Source organism: Euprymna scolopes, chromosome 18 (assembly GCF_053919585.1).
Source record: "Euprymna scolopes isolate OS-2025 chromosome 18, ASM5391958v1, whole genome shotgun sequence".
In the NCBI taxonomy this organism is placed as follows: domain Eukaryota; kingdom Metazoa; phylum Mollusca; class Cephalopoda; order Sepiida; family Sepiolidae; genus Euprymna; species Euprymna scolopes.
Window position 1 is genome coordinate 81,287,327 of NC_136499.1, and position 15,632 is coordinate 81,302,958.

The 15,632-nt window shown below is 40.3% G+C and overlaps 1 protein-coding gene across 8 annotated transcripts in view; it reads left to right on the forward strand.

Moving 5' to 3' along the window:
* Nucleotides 1–15,632, forward strand: part of LOC145297666 (uncharacterized) — a 1,332,115-nt gene that overhangs the window by 570,846 nt on the left and 745,637 nt on the right. For all 8 annotated transcript variants that reach the window (XM_080143840.1, XM_080143841.1, XM_080143838.1 and 5 more), the window contains exons 9-10: nucleotides 954–1,076; nucleotides 1,326–1,400. In XM_080143840.1, the coding sequence (XP_079999966.1) occupies nucleotides 954–1,076; nucleotides 1,326–1,400 (198 nt within the window). The remainder of the gene's footprint in view (nucleotides 1–953; nucleotides 1,077–1,325; nucleotides 1,401–15,632) is intronic.

Below are 15,632 nucleotides of genomic sequence, written 5' to 3' on the forward strand. Positions count from 1 at the left end.
ATTGAAGAAAGAAAAGCCATAGCAGTTTCTATAAATCTGACATCAACCTCTGCATGCTCCGGATTCCATTCACCAAATGGCAATACAACAGCCCTAGTATTTTTCACCTGTTGATAGAACAGGCTCCTTGGAAGTTGGTACAAGGATTTGAACCTTCAGCACTATTAGTAGTGAACTGGGAACAAAAAAGAAAGAAAATTCACTCAAATTATCTCAATGTATGGCTAAGACTAGAATATTTTTCTTAGTACTTGTTCTACAGTGATGGCGTTTGATTACTCGTGAATGAGTATTCATGGTTCTTTTTTATATCTCCACTGCATATTGTTCCCTTTTCTATGGTTAGATTGTGTGTCTTTTTTTCTTTTTTTTTGTGTCTTTTTTCTTTTTTTTTGTATTTTTTTTTTGTTATCACTGAGAAATTACTCTGTATATTTTTTTATTTTCTCGACTTTCTCGGAAAAAGCAATAATCTTGTTTTTTTTCTATTTTGAGTTGATTTAAGGATAAAATATCCACTTTTACCCAATTATTTTATCTTCATTTTCAGAAATTTTTATCAGTCCATTATCAAACTCTAGTTTGGATATGGCATCTTCATGTGAAATTATATTTTTATGTATATTATGTCAAAATCGAATGACATGATTTTAATAACTCATTTGGTAATTTTTTTTGGTGGAGGAACATGAATTCTAATGCTTTTAAATTTTCTTCTTTTCTATTCTTTATTCATTATTCCTAATGTTTCTTTTTCTCCAATATTCAAATAGTTTTTATCTACAGACTATAACTTTCTTGTGATATATATATATATATATATATATATATATATATATATATATATATATATATATGTAGATATGCTATAGCATTTTTTTCTTGCTTCCATGGTCAGTATAACTTTCATTCTTGTCTCTAGATTACAGTTGATTGCTTTGCTTTTATCTCAGATGTGAATGAATGTAGTAACGGCCTTGCTCAATGTCACAAATATGCTGGCTGTCACAATGAAGATGGAGGCTATCAATGCGTTTGCACTGGTCATTATTTTGGAGATGGAAAGCGTTGTAAAGGTAAGTTCAGATCATTTGCAATAAAAAATGTTTAGATGTTTAAAATATCACTCCTACCAATTTACTACAACAAGTTGTTCTGTTACAAACGTACAAATTGGCAATCAAATAAAACATCAGAAATGTCTATTTAAATAAATAAAAGTTACATACATATGATCACTATCAATGCTCTCCTCCTTCGAATTTAGTAGTCTTCATGCTTTAATCTTCACAACTGATTAAATATTTGGCCTATTTGTTTTTCAGAATGTTCAGCTCCATGCGAACGAGGAATGTTTGAAGTGCAGCCATGTTCAGAAAAAGAACAAAAAATTTGCAAAGGTAAAATATTTTTTGAACATTTGTTAAAAGATAGATTTATCTCATAATACTACATTGAAAACAAGATAATATTCATAAAATTTGTACTTTTTACAAAAGAGGAATTTTATTTAGCAAAAGTCATCTTTATTAAAATATTCCATTATCACATTCAAAACCCACCACAAAAATACTCTTGAATCCATTAGCAAGGAACGTTATCCTTAGGCCACCGTCAACCACCCTGCGAATTAAGGGAAATTTAATGTTTTTAAAGCATAACATTATTAAGACAATCTGTAGTGATTAAGTAACCAGAATATATATATATATATATATATATATATATATAATGTTTTATTTACAGAAAGTTTAGATGAAATAAGTCATCGGTACCGTCGGTTTCAAACCTGATAATAGAGGATCGTTTTAGATGCCCATATCAAGCTTGATATGGGTATCTAAATCGGTCCCCTATTATCAGGTTTGAAACCGACGATAACGATGACTTATCTAAACTTTCTGTAAATAAAACAAAAAATTTGTTCTTATTTTCGAATTTTTCCTTATAACTCTGCTGGAATCCTTTTTTCCAAACATTATAACTAATATATATATATATATATATATATATATATATATATATATATATATATATATATATATATATATATATATATATATGTAATAAAGGATGAAAGTTGTAAGGATTTGTATTATTATAAAAACTAGGAATCTGCACCATACGTTAAACAATTGGATTATTTTGAAATAGATTTGATAAATATAGTCAAGGATATTATTTTCTATGGCAGAAAGAATAATTTCCAAAAAGGAGTAAGCAGAATTGTCAAAGAAATACAAACAATATTTTTGTGAAGTTTGATAAAACTCCAAACTTTTATAAATTAACTAAGGCGAATATTAAAACAAAATATTACAAGTTTTTACAAAAAATCAAATGTAGAAAAATGTGGAAAAAATTAACCTTTATATGCTATAACTGAAAAGCTTGACATAGTATTAACAAATTAGAAAATAAGGGATCTTATATTCTCTTAAATGACCACAAAATGGATTCCACCAATAAACCGGCTGTTAGACTAATGAAACCTACTAGACCAGAAATTGGAAAAATTAATAAAAAAAAGTTTTTTAGAAATAATTGATTTTCAAATTAAAAAAACTGGTTTCAAATCATAGCAACAGGCTAACAAATGCATGGCTCAAAATCCAATAATGGGATCAACACCGACGATCGTCAAAGATATGGATTCACTCTCATACTTCTTGACTGAAGCTACTTTTATATAGCCTGTAATTCTCATTTGGTGGTTTCTTTCCACAATCCCATTGCCACTGGGTCTATAGGCAGCTCTGAAGAATTGACGTATATTCCATTTCTTCATTACATCCACAACTGCTATCAATCTAAATGCAGCACCATTGTCGGTTAGCAGCTCTTCCACCAAACCTCACTCCAGAAACACCATATCGAAGGTTGCTGCTACTGTTACAGGAAAAAGGCTGTCCCATTTCCATGGAAATAAAAAGAGCATTAAATAAGTGAAAATGAGATTAGGATAAGCCGAGACTCGAACCTTGTAAGCAAGATTAAGAAATAGAATGTTAGAAATCGGAATGTTAAAAAGGTCTATTGTTAAATTCTATTATAAATAGTTAGATATTGTTTATATTGTAAAAAGAATTGGTTGTTTGCCCCTTTTTATAGTAGGCAGACCAGCTCCAGCGAGAGCTGTTAGGGAAAATATTTTTATATTCTCTTTCCTTGCAATTTGATTGGCTGAAAATACAACATCCCTGTGTTTCCAACCACGTCAGCGAAAACAAGACGAGTTCTAGCTTTTACGATCGCAAAAATTGCGTAGGTGTATACAGCACTTAAACGATGTATTCGCTGCTCCTGCTAATTTTGTTGCTTTCTCGCAAAGAAAGCTTCACAAATCGAAATGAGATCTCGTATGCACTTCGTAACACTTAAGAACCCCTGCTCCAAAAAAAAAAAGATTGAACCAAATAAAATGCCTATTGGTTTGTCACTCCTGACTTTAATCAAGTATTAGATCACCCACTGTTTCCTGGGAACTGAAAACAGCAGGACGGTCTCTAGTTGTGATTGGGATGATTTATTAGAGGATGTGGGAAGAAAATATTAGGAAGGGAGAGTGGGGGTGGAAGGTGACTTCCGAGTGGGGAAGAATGCGACCTCCGAGTGGAGGAAGACCTAGAGAAAAAAGAAAGGGATGCATTGGTTGGAGAAACTCAGAGTTTCTCTAGTACCAAAAACAAAACAGGAACAGGATCTCATTTGTTCCACCAGCCAAGAGTTTTTTAAGGACTAAGCTACGGGATGGGTTCCGAAGAACTGTGAACTGTACGTGCCGTGTTTTACGGTGGGAGCATGGATCCAAAAATGACTCCTTGACGGATGCGTAAACTAGAGTTATGCACCCACCTCTCATTGAAGTCCACTCGAGGCAACCTCCTCTAATCGCATCTGATTTTAACTTTAAGTAAATGTTTAAAGTAAACAATCAGATCTTTATCTGAAACAGATATTCCTTCTTCAACCTTTTTGAGGCGGGTGATCCAAATCAGTATTTTTGCTTCTGCTAGGATGACCAGAAAAAACATTATTTTCTCCACAAACAATGGCAGATCCATGTTGTCAATGACATATGTTGCGTCAAGGAAATGCAAGCGCACAGCATTGATGTGAATCATTACCTCTTTAACATACTCCATGATTCCCGAAGGCAGCTGGTATAGAAAAAAGTGTGCTTGACCATTTCAATTTCATGACACCAGGGAGTAATTCTTTTGTCTTGTTTGAGAAGTTTGGCAAAGAGGGACAATGTGTTCCGAACCAGTCGCCAGGTCAGGGAAAATTCCATACTGTAAAGTAAGTACCGTCCTGGTGCCCAATTCCACTGTGAGCGGATCTTCTCCTCCGACCATTCCAGCCACTCCCTCAGGAGATCTGAAGCAGTACTCACCACTAATGCCCAATAGAGTTTCTTCCTAGGCTGTGAGAGGACACTAGTCCCTGGCACAGCTCTAAGCACAGCTTGGCATTCGGCAAAGAACTTTCCTCCCTGGGCCTACAATGGCCTTTGACCGAGGGGTCAGGTTTAAGGTTGGGGAAAGTGCTTCCAAACCATGGAACATCCTCTAGCGAATGATCTAGGAAAGCCAACCTATCGACATGTCTATGATATTTGAGATCGGGCAGTCCCAGGCCTCCCTCGCTCAGACTTTGAGTACAGACCTATCTGCGAACATAATGCTTTCCTTTCTTCCACAAAAGCAAGAAGAGGAGCTCTGTGACAACTTGGAGGCGTTTCACAGCAAGGGGCAGTTCAGACGACTTAAGTAGTGCACGCCTCAGCTTGACCCTTTAAGGACAATCTTCTTCAAATCCATGTCTCCACTGCCAATTCCACCTTTGTCTGTACTTCCGAGCAGTGTATATCTAGCTCTAGACCCAATCCAAACTAGATTCTGAGAACGCAGACCGGGTCATCAATCCAGCTGAATATACCCGGAATCATAGTTTTACCACTCCCGGCATCCAACCAGAGGCCGACAGACTTGCTGTGGTTAAAGACAGCCCCTGTTACTTCTTTGTATCGAGCAAGCGCCTTGGTCATCACTTCGATGTCTGTGCAGCTCAACATGCACACAGTGATGTCATCAGCAAACACGGAAACCCTGGCTTGTGCACCGCCAGGGAGAAGTATTATGCACAGGACTGGTGTAATCGCTTCATCCCTTAACTTGCGAAGAAGGAGTTCCAATGTAAGGACATACAACAGAAGCGATAGCAAGCAGCCTGATGCACTGACTGAGAGATAGCAAAAGACTCTGAAAACGTATCATTGATCTGTACCACTACCGGCAACCTGGGGTATAGAACAGAGACCCACTTGTAGAAGTCCGGATTAAAACCAGTGGTCTCTAAAACAGATCCCAGGAAACGATTGTCGACACTATCAAAAGCCTTGGACTGATGTCAATTGATCAGTGCGGCTTAGGTGTTGTCTTCTATTCCCTCTATGATCATGTGGATAAAATGCAAATTGTCTTGAATCGATCACTCCTTCACAGCATAATTTTGGTCCAGTTCGATCAAGTCAGTGATACAAGCGATTCGCAAGAATCTTTGCCAAAATCTTCAACTCTGTGTGTAGCAGAGTGAAATCATTTAAATTTTTCTCTCCACAATACTGTTGATCTTTTCTCAGCAATGTGATTACTCCCTTGGTCACCTGCCTAGGAATGAAGCCCTGAGTAAACCAATGGTTGAACACATCTTTCAGAATAGGGATAAACATGGGTGACAACCTCAAATAGAATTCGTATGGAAGACCATCATGTCCTGCAGACTTGTTTTAGCTGACCTGCTTCAACACAGTAATGATCTCATGCTCTGTAACCAGTCTCATTATAGCTAGCTGCTTGAGCCACCATGAGGCGGGATGAGTCGGCCAAATAGCTGCCAAACTCCTCGACCCTGAGTCTGGGTAGTTGGGTGAAGCACTTTGATAAATGCTCCAAAAACCCCTCACAGATCTCCCGTATCGATATAAAGGCATGCCTTTTCAGGTCATTCACTTTCCGAATGTACCCTTCCGAACTGCAGCATAGAGTAGTCTTGCACTCCATCAACATTCACAGCTTTGTTTGAAACTTGTGTTAACCTAGCCCTAACTACCTTACTACAGAGGAATAACACTCACTCCAATTGCAGCTAAATTCTACAATGCCATGCTTCTCAACCGTATCCAATCGTTATGCAAGCAAAAAAGTGCTCAGGAAGAACCAGAATGGATTTAGAAAGAATCGCTCTACTACTAGTCAAATACTTACTGTTAGGAGACTAATTGAAGGAGTCAAAGCCAAAAACATTGAGGCAGTCATGATCTTTGTAGATTTCTCCAAAGCATTCGATTCCGTACATAGAGTTAAAATGGCTAGCATATTAAAAGCATATGGCATTTCAAACAAAGTCATTAATGCTATCATGATGCTATATGAGCACACTCAAGCAATGGTCAGGTCGCCAGATGGGGACACTGAATTTTTCGACATCCGCACTGGGGTTCTACAAGGAGATACTCTTGCCCCTTTTCTTTTCATTGTCTGTGTTGACTTTATACTTTGCACCTCTGTTGATATACACAACATGCTAAGCTTCACTCTAAATGAATCCAGAAACAGACGTCATCAATCAGCACACATAACTGATGCAGATTATGCAGATGATATTGCTTTGTTCGTGAACAACACTGCTGATGTGCAAACACTGTTACGTAAGCTAGAAAAGTCTGCAAATGACATTGGTCTCCACATAAATGCGGATAAGACAAAGTTTATGACTTTCAATGTGAAAGGAGAGATCAGGCTTTGGTTGGATCAACACTGAAAGAAGTCGCTGAGTTTACGTATCTGGGCAGCAACATAGTTTCCACAGAGAGAGAGATATCGAAATTCGCATCTCAAAAGCATGGGCTGCATTGGATGGGCTGCATTCAGTATGGACTTCGGGACTCGCTAACAAACTGAAAAGGCTGTTCTTCATGGCAGTGGTAGAGGCTGTCCTTGTTTATAGTGCTACAACCTAGACACTCACCAAAAGATTGGAAATAAAACTAGACGAGACATACACCCATATGCTAAGAACAATATTAAATATATCTTGGCAAAATCATCCCACGAAGCAGCAACTTTATGGCAACCTACCTGCCATATCTAATACTATCAGAGAAAGATGCCTATGATTTGCTGGTCATTGTCTGAGGAGCAAGCATCAATTGGTGAGTGACATATTGCTATGGACTCCACGACATGGACGCGCACGCAAAGGATGACCTAGATCCACATACATCCAGCAAATAGCACACGACGCCAACTGTGAACCTTAAGATCTGAGGCAGCTGATCGAAGACAGAAAACTCTGGAGAGGATGAGTCACATTGGTTTGAGCAAGAAGCCTATCATGATGATGATGAACTACCTTTGTACCGCTCGCATTTGAGGTCATCCTCAGCTAGTGCTATTTCTAGGGAATCCTCTCGAGCCACCACCTTGGTCAACCTATCATATGCACACCTCTTTGCCTTAGCCTTATTTTGAGTGAGGCTGTGTTGGACACAGAAGTGCCTAATCTTAGCATTAGTTCTAACCCACCACTTACTTCCCATTACTGCCTCCATTTAAACCCACTTCTGCCAGAAGTCTTTTAACTCCAGTAAGGAACTATTTAACTTCAATTATCCAGCTAGTTTTTTTCCTAGTGCCTAAGTTCAAATGGGCCATAACCAATCTATGGTCTGAATGTCCTAAAGAGTGGAATGTGGGGCAAGATAAGAAGTCTACATCACCTCTCCTGATGAACATTTGATCCAAGTAAGTGCTTGGATGGGAAAGCACGCTAGCATGTCACATTCACATCTCCTGCCCCGGATAATCCAGATGAAATTTGTTGACAAGGTCGCACAAAGCACAATCAGGTTAGACAGATTGCTGTCACACCACTCTGACCCACTAGTCTCCCCCTACCTTATCTATCTTGCATTACAATCATTCATTAATAATACCTGCTCTGGATCCTCCAAAAAAGGAAGCCCTCTCTACTGCAGAATTAGGTGCATAACCTTTGACACTCTGAAACACACTGCTATTAATGGTAACATCGATAGTGACCGCCCTCCCATCCCCATCCACATGAACAACATTCACCGATGCTGACAGGGTGCATCTCACTAGCAAGGAGATTTCACAACTATAGGTATGGCCATATGCTGAGTCAGCATCAAAGTCGTTCACCAGCAGCGGTCCAAAATAAGGTGGGTCTCCTGAATAGTGGTGATATAGTGAATAGTGGTGATAGCACGTGTGTGGCTTTGCTTCAACATCTCATGCCCTCACATTAATTGTAGCCAGGTTCAAAGACATGATTACTAACTTTACGCAGTGTCACACACAAGACTAAAATCCTTGGAAGTGAGGATGTGACAGGTCTGACAAGACTGCCTAAGAGCAGTTCAGAGATAATTTGTCTGTCTTGTACAGCCCTCCAACGTCCAAGGGAAATGTCAGTGTAAGTGCCCTTTAAAATGAAGAGTGAACATAAAAAGCCTTCTCATCTCACTCCCACCTGCTTCAGCGACTGGTGCTTTTTATCCATCAGCTTCTGGTCCGGGAAAGCCCTCTTGCTCTCCTCCACCAGGGCTCTGGTTTGGTTGTCCCTTTATTCTTTCACAAAAGTAGTCAGCATCAGGGTGTCCTTGAACTTTGTGGGGTCCGTAACATTGTCCCATTGGATGAAAACAAAATTTTTAGTTTGTGATAGAGTGCCTTCTGTTTGTCTTTAATGTCTGGGTAGGCTTGCAGAAGATCGGTTTCACATATTTTACCTCCCAACAAGAACAATAATTTTTTGGTCCATTCCATACGGACTAGAGGGGTGGGTTTAGGTCTGTCCAGCTCTGGCTTGTTGTCCAGAGATTTATTGCCTGATGGAGTGTGCAAAGAGTCTTGGAGGGGGGTGTTGGTATGAAGCGGGGTAATCTGCTCAGCTTGAGATATTTTGGGGGCTGAGGTTTCTCTTTGACAGTTTCTGTCAAGTTTTCCGGAGGTGGTGGGCTAGAGGCTGCCTCCCAGCTCATCTTGTGTTTTTTCCTCACCCTCCTGTCTTTGGTTTCCACCTCCTCCTCTGACACTGCTGCTTCTTTCGACTTAGTTGGGGAGACTGGAAGCTTACGTTTGCTTCCATTGGAGGGTGGTCGTGTGGGATCCTCTGTTTTTGTAGGTTCGTTAGTGCTAGAAGATTGTTGCTGCTGATGTTGTTGCTGCTGCTGTGTCTACTGCTGCTTCTGCATCTTCTGCTGCTGTTGCTTCTACGGCTGCTGCTGGTGTTGCTGTGGCAGCTGCAGAGACAGTTGTTGTGGGGGCTGTTTTTGCGGAGGCTGTTTTTGCGGAGGCTGCTGTTGTTGAGCTGGTGGTGGAACAGTGGCGTAGGGTTTTTTTTTTTTTACACAGGCATCACCACATTATCAAGGCCAAGAGGTCACTCAAGGATAAGGGTTAAAGAGTGTACAGTAGAAATTGGACAATATAGTAATCATTCGTAATGAAAATTTGGTAAATTTGATAACTTATATGGAACGGCTCATCAAGAATTTTTTTACGTTAGACTTGAACACAACCATATTGTAGTCAGTCGGAAAGCAGGAAAACGGAAGACAATTCCACAGGCGTGCAGTTCTAAGAAAGAAGCTTTGTTCATGGAATCTACGTTTAGGTTTAGGCACAGATAAAGAGTGGGGGGAATTATTGATAGTGTTTTCAGCTAGACGAGTGTTTCTTGTGAAAGTTTGGCAAGGAGGGATCATAGACTGAAGCTCAGTCGAACACTTTCCATGAAAATAATGATACATCAGAGACAAACTCGCAACATCTCTTCTGTGAGATAGAGGTTGGAGGGAAGAGAAAAGGACATCTCCTACGAGGCTATGAAGTCTATTTTGAACTCTATCAAGGCAGGACAAGTCCTTTCTAGCAGCTCCTGCCTAGATGAGGCAAAAGTATTCCATCCTTGGACGTATCTGGCTCTTATATAGATAGAGAATTGCATCAGCAGTGAGATATCTACTGGATCGATATAAAGATCCCACCATTTTTCCAGCGGCCTTGGCAACATATTTGATGTACGTGTTCCATTTAAGATCAGGAGTAATGGTCAAGCCCAGAAGCTTGTCAAAACTTGAGGCCTCCTGAAGACGAGAGCCATTCATTTCAATTGATGCCGAATGTGGATCAGAATGTTGATGATGTAAAGAGAGAAGCTTGGTTTTAGATGCATTAAAAGTAACCAGCCACTCCTTTTCCAATTGTACTACGTGCTCAAGATCAGAGGAGAGAGAATCGGAGAGAACTTGGTCGTTTACTGTCTTAGATGTGCTACCATAAATGGTAGTGTCGTCAGCATAAATGTCTATAAATGATGTAAGGATGTGATTTGAAAGATCATTAATGTAGACCAGGAAAAGAGTTGGGCCCAGGATGGACCCCTGAGGGACTCCAGCATTAATACTGTGAGCTTCTGATGTTTACCCCTAAACTACTGCTCTTATGAACCTATCAGAAAGAAATGATTTAATAATTGAGAAGACATTTCCAGCTATACTATAGCTACAGATCTATGAAGTAAACCTTTATGCCATACCCTATCAAAGGCCTTAGATATGTCAAGAGCAATTGCCCTAGAAAGGTTGCCTCCGTCGAGAGATTTGCTAATCCTATGAGATATAACTATAAGCACATCTGCTGTAGATCTAGCAGAACGGAAACCATATTGAGTGTCACTAAGAAGGTTATTTTTGTTGAGATGGTTGATTACTTCTGTATTTAACACAGATTCCAGCAACTTATTCATGACACGCAGGAGACTTATTGGCCTGTACTGAGAGGGGGATGAGCGATCACCTGAATTCTTAAATACAGGGCATACTGATGAAATTTTCCAAAGTGATGGGAAACTAGACACAAGACAACGTTTAAACAGTTTTGTAAGTATGGGCGCTAGTTCAGGGTGAAGTTTTTGAGTACTATAATTGGAATACCGTCAGGGCCGGTTGCTTTACTGGAATCAAGATTTTTGATTAGCTTGGCAATATCACGTACAGATATACGTATATCACATAGCGTGTTTTCTGATACAGGAGGAAATATTGGGGGTTGGCAGCCTTGGTCGCAAAGGGTAGAATTAGCTGCAAAGTTCTTGGCAAAGAGTTTGGCTTTGTCTGATGCTGACGAGATTACCTCAGGTCCATTGATGATAGTTGGGATAGAGCACACGCTTCTGTTCAGGATTCTGTTTGCTATTTGCCAAAACTGATGGGAACCAAGCCGCTGCTCAGCTACTTTGGACTTAACGGACTGAGCATACAACTCTCTTGCGTTCTTTATTACTTTCTTACAATGGTTGCTGGCAGTCCTGAAAGCGGCTTTAGTTTCCATACATCTATTACGTTGGAAGCAGTGGAAAAAGTGGTTTCTGTGTGCAATGGCGGCAGCACATTCTGGAGAGAACCATGGCTGGCTGTTAGATTTTTGCTGGAACTTTTTCGAGGGTATGAAATGGTCTATAACCATTCCGTCAGGTCTGATACTATAGAGGACACATCCTTTTTAAACATGGAATGCAGAGGTAGATCCGATATAAATGTACAGAAGCTATCCCAGTCAGCCTTAGTGTATCAATATACTGTACGATGGAGAGGTACGTCTGGGGACTTATTACATTTCATTTTTATCTTAATTGATACAACTGAGTGGTCGGAAGATCCAAGAGGAGACAGAACAGAAACTGAACATAGTTCAGGGCAAGTTGTGAGAAAAAGGTCTAGTAGGCTCGCATACTGGCCGTCATTGTCAGGCACATGGGTGGGTTCATGAACAATCTGAGTGAGGTCATAAGCAATGGAGAAATCATGACAGAACCTCCCCTCATCATCGGTCTTGTTTGAGTGGGTCAACCATTCGATGTTATGAACATTGAAGTCTCCACATACATGAATGTTAGCTGAAGGAGATAGGACTTAGTCAATTTTCTCAAATATGCTTTGAAAGATAATAACTCCACTGTTGTGGGGGCGATAGAGAGTAAATATAAATGCAGTAGTGTGAGCTAAAGCAACCTGGAAGCACATATAGGGTTAAGTTAGGATCTTTCCTGGAGATGTCCCTACCATATGGAAAGCCATCTTTAATATAGGTACATATTCCATGCCCATGGTAATCTTGGGGATCAGATTTAGAAGTTAAGTCGGAGTATCCTTTAATTGCAAACTCTTCTAGGGAAATAGCCTGTCAATGCCAGTTTCGCTTAAAAATAAAAGATCTGGTTTAGTCTCCTGTAATTGGGTTTCAACCTCTGGAAGGTTAGAATGTAGACCCCTGATGTTGGAGAAGGAGACTTGGTAATAGTGGTAGTTGGGGTCTACATTGGAAGTTTGAGAAACGGGTTTAATCGTGTATTTTTTCTTGAAACTTGTCATGATGAAATTTTGGAATTTGTGGACTAGGTCGTCAGATTTACTTAGAGCAGGACAGAGAGGGGAAACTAAGAGAGAAAAAGAAACAAAGAATTTTTTTTTGTAGCACATGATAAAGTAAAGCCGTAACAATTACCCACTAATATGGCATCGAGAGGCCCCACCAGAAGCTACTGCATGGTCCAGAATCCATTCACCAAATGGCAATACAGTAGCCCCAGTACTTTGCACCTGCTGATTGAACAGCCTCCTTAGTGGTTAATCCAAGGTTCGGGACCCTGACTATCAGGCGGATAACGTCAGCCCAGATAAAACGTTTACCTCCAGCATCCTTACTAGTGACATGGCTACAAGGATAGACATAGAAACAGAAAATTTCCGCTATCTCTGCCAACTGTTCGTGCAAAATACTGCAAACCTAGAAAACAGCTTTTTCATCTCCCTTTGTCAGAAAAATCACTCATTAAAAAATGAGGATTGAGGGACAAATAAGGAGAAGCGAGAGTAACTGGAGCTACCGATAACGCATCCACAATGCGTTTTTTACTCTCCATTAGAAAAAAAAAAAATATTAAGTATTCTACTTAATAAAAGTCCAACAGACGTGTTTAAGGGAAAGTATGGTGATAGATTCCCCTCTCACAAACTAAAAATGAGTACAATTTCGTAATCTATTTTTGCAATCAACTCGGTAGATAAATAAACATTTATGGACGAGAAAAAAGCTACTGAAATAAAATGTAGTTATTAATATTTAAATCTAAAAATAAAAAGTATGATTAATATAGAAGTCATTTATCTCAACAAAAACACTTCCGTCTCCAAAATGCAAACTGTAGAGAAGAATTTAAGTTTTAATAGCAGCGTTCAAAAGACTTTCTTTTCCTTTTACTTTTTTGTTTAAATTAACCGTTAAAAGAAAAGCGTGATTTTATTCTGGACTTTAGCTAGTCATGTTTTAAGAAACTTGTGATATAAAAGAAAAGCGGATGGGGGAGGGGTCTTCCGAAAGTTAGTTGGTGACGTTATAAGTAATTGCGAGATAAAATGAAAGCAGGATTAAGGGGTGGGGACTGAAAGGATAATATAATGGATCGAGTCTATGCAATATTTAAGATCAACTTGGTAGATAAATAAACATTTATGGACGAGAAAAAACCTAGCATTTAATAAAACAGAAATACATAAATTAAATGCTGAAATAAAATGTAGTTATTAATATTTGAATCTAAAAATAAAAAGTACGGTTAATATAGACGTCACTTATCTCACAAAAACACTTCCGTCTCCAAAATGCAAACTGTAGAGAAGAATGTGGTTGTGGGCTTCTATTTCTTGCCCGTCACTATGCTCCATTTCTCCTTTTTAGCTTCCTCTACGGTTTTGAATTTCCTTGGCTCTGGGGTTGGTGCCAAGGTTGCAGGAGTGGTGGCAGTTTGCTTTGTCTCTGGAGCTGAGGCTGTTTGGGGGATGAGACTGCCTTTGGTGTTGGTTGGGTCGGGCTGTCCTTTTGGGGCAGCTCTTTTGCTTTTGGCAGAACCAGCAGTGCAGGCTACTGTCATACCGTTGCTCTTGAAGGTTAGCATTGCTGGTATTGCCAAGAAACCCTCTTTCTTCAGCCTTATGGCCACTGTGTACCAGCCGCGGTGTTTGCCAGTTTTCGACAGTACCGGAGTCATTTGCTCCATCTCACCAAACTGACTGGAGAGCTCCCAGGAGCTCTGCGGGTACTTCAGGTGGCACGTTGAAAACTTGAACGCGGCTCCTTCTCTTGCTCTGGTATTCAGACATTAACTTGACTCTACCACACTTCATATTGTGGAGGGAGAGTCTCTCTGCATCCTCCTTGGTGGGTCCCACATGGCAAACCTCTTCTGGTATATGTATAGTGCTGGTAAGTTTAGTTTGTGGAGGATCCCCCTATCTTTTCCTTCTTCAACCGCAGGAGGCAGTTCTTAGGTATGTTCGAAGTGACAAAGGACAGGACTCTCCACTCTATCACCTCCCAGCCACTCAACACTGGCTTTATCTCTGCCCCACAATGTACTTGGTCTCTCTATTCTTTAGGAGACAGTTGCTTTACCATGGTCTTCCTCCATGCAGATTCTCTTGTTCGTGTTGGTGGTGGGGTTGAACCGTTTTTTCAATTCTTTAGTGAAAGCCACCCCTGTAAGTTTCTGGGTGAAGCCTCTTGCTTTCCTGGAGCCTGTCTGTACTCCTTTTCTGAGAAGTTTGCTTGGGGGGGGGGGGCATCCCCTTTTTCACTTTCTTCTTGGTTGATGCTTCTTCCAAGAACGACTCCCCTTTTTGGAGAATCGTCTTCTTGGGGAGCGTTGATCCCTTTATTGTCCTTGGGAGCATCTGCCCCTTTCATATTGGTAAGGTCCAGGTGGTATGCCCCCTCATTTTCCTGATTTGCCCCCTTTTGGGGGGAGTTGTCCTCCTGTAGAGCATTGTTCCTTTTATTGTCCTTTGGGGTTACTGCCCATTCCATTTTGTTGTCTGAGTGAGATGCTCTGTCAGACATTATTTTGCTCCCCTTTCAGGGAGTTGCCCTCGTGAGGAGCCGCTGGTACATTTCGCCCCTTTAGGAGAGCGTCCCCTGTTTTGCCTCATTGTGGATTGGTATTTTTGCTTCTCCTTTTAGGGTGTCGTTCTCTGGAGAGCAGCTGTTTCTGTGATGGCCTCTGGGCTGGGGTATCCTTAATGGTGGCCACCGGGCTAGGGATGTCCATTTGATACCCTCTCCAGAGTAGAGGTGTTGGTTTCCGTCTTGAAACAAATGACATGGAACTGGCGTCCGTAATGGGGAGTCAACTTTGTCACCAAAAAGAAGTGGCATAAAGGCGGCAAAGGGGGAAGGTAGAACTGATGGAATGAGTAGTTTGTCGTGTTCGACTCTCTCTCAGGTCGTAATTAACAGCTCAGATCCCGCCTTTCGGGGGGAGAGCAGAGAAAGATAGACAGAACGCTAACCCAAAAAGAGAAAGAGCTTGTCAGTGTGTTCTGGCACAGCTATCTCAGTGGCCGTGGTTCCAGGCACGAGAATGTGTCGCCAGAACAGATGATAGCTGCCTCGCACAACAGAAAAAGTAGTAGGAACGGATCTATTCATATAGTTTATTCATTTGTAAAAAAGTTACATTTCATGCTTGTACAATAAAAGAAAGAG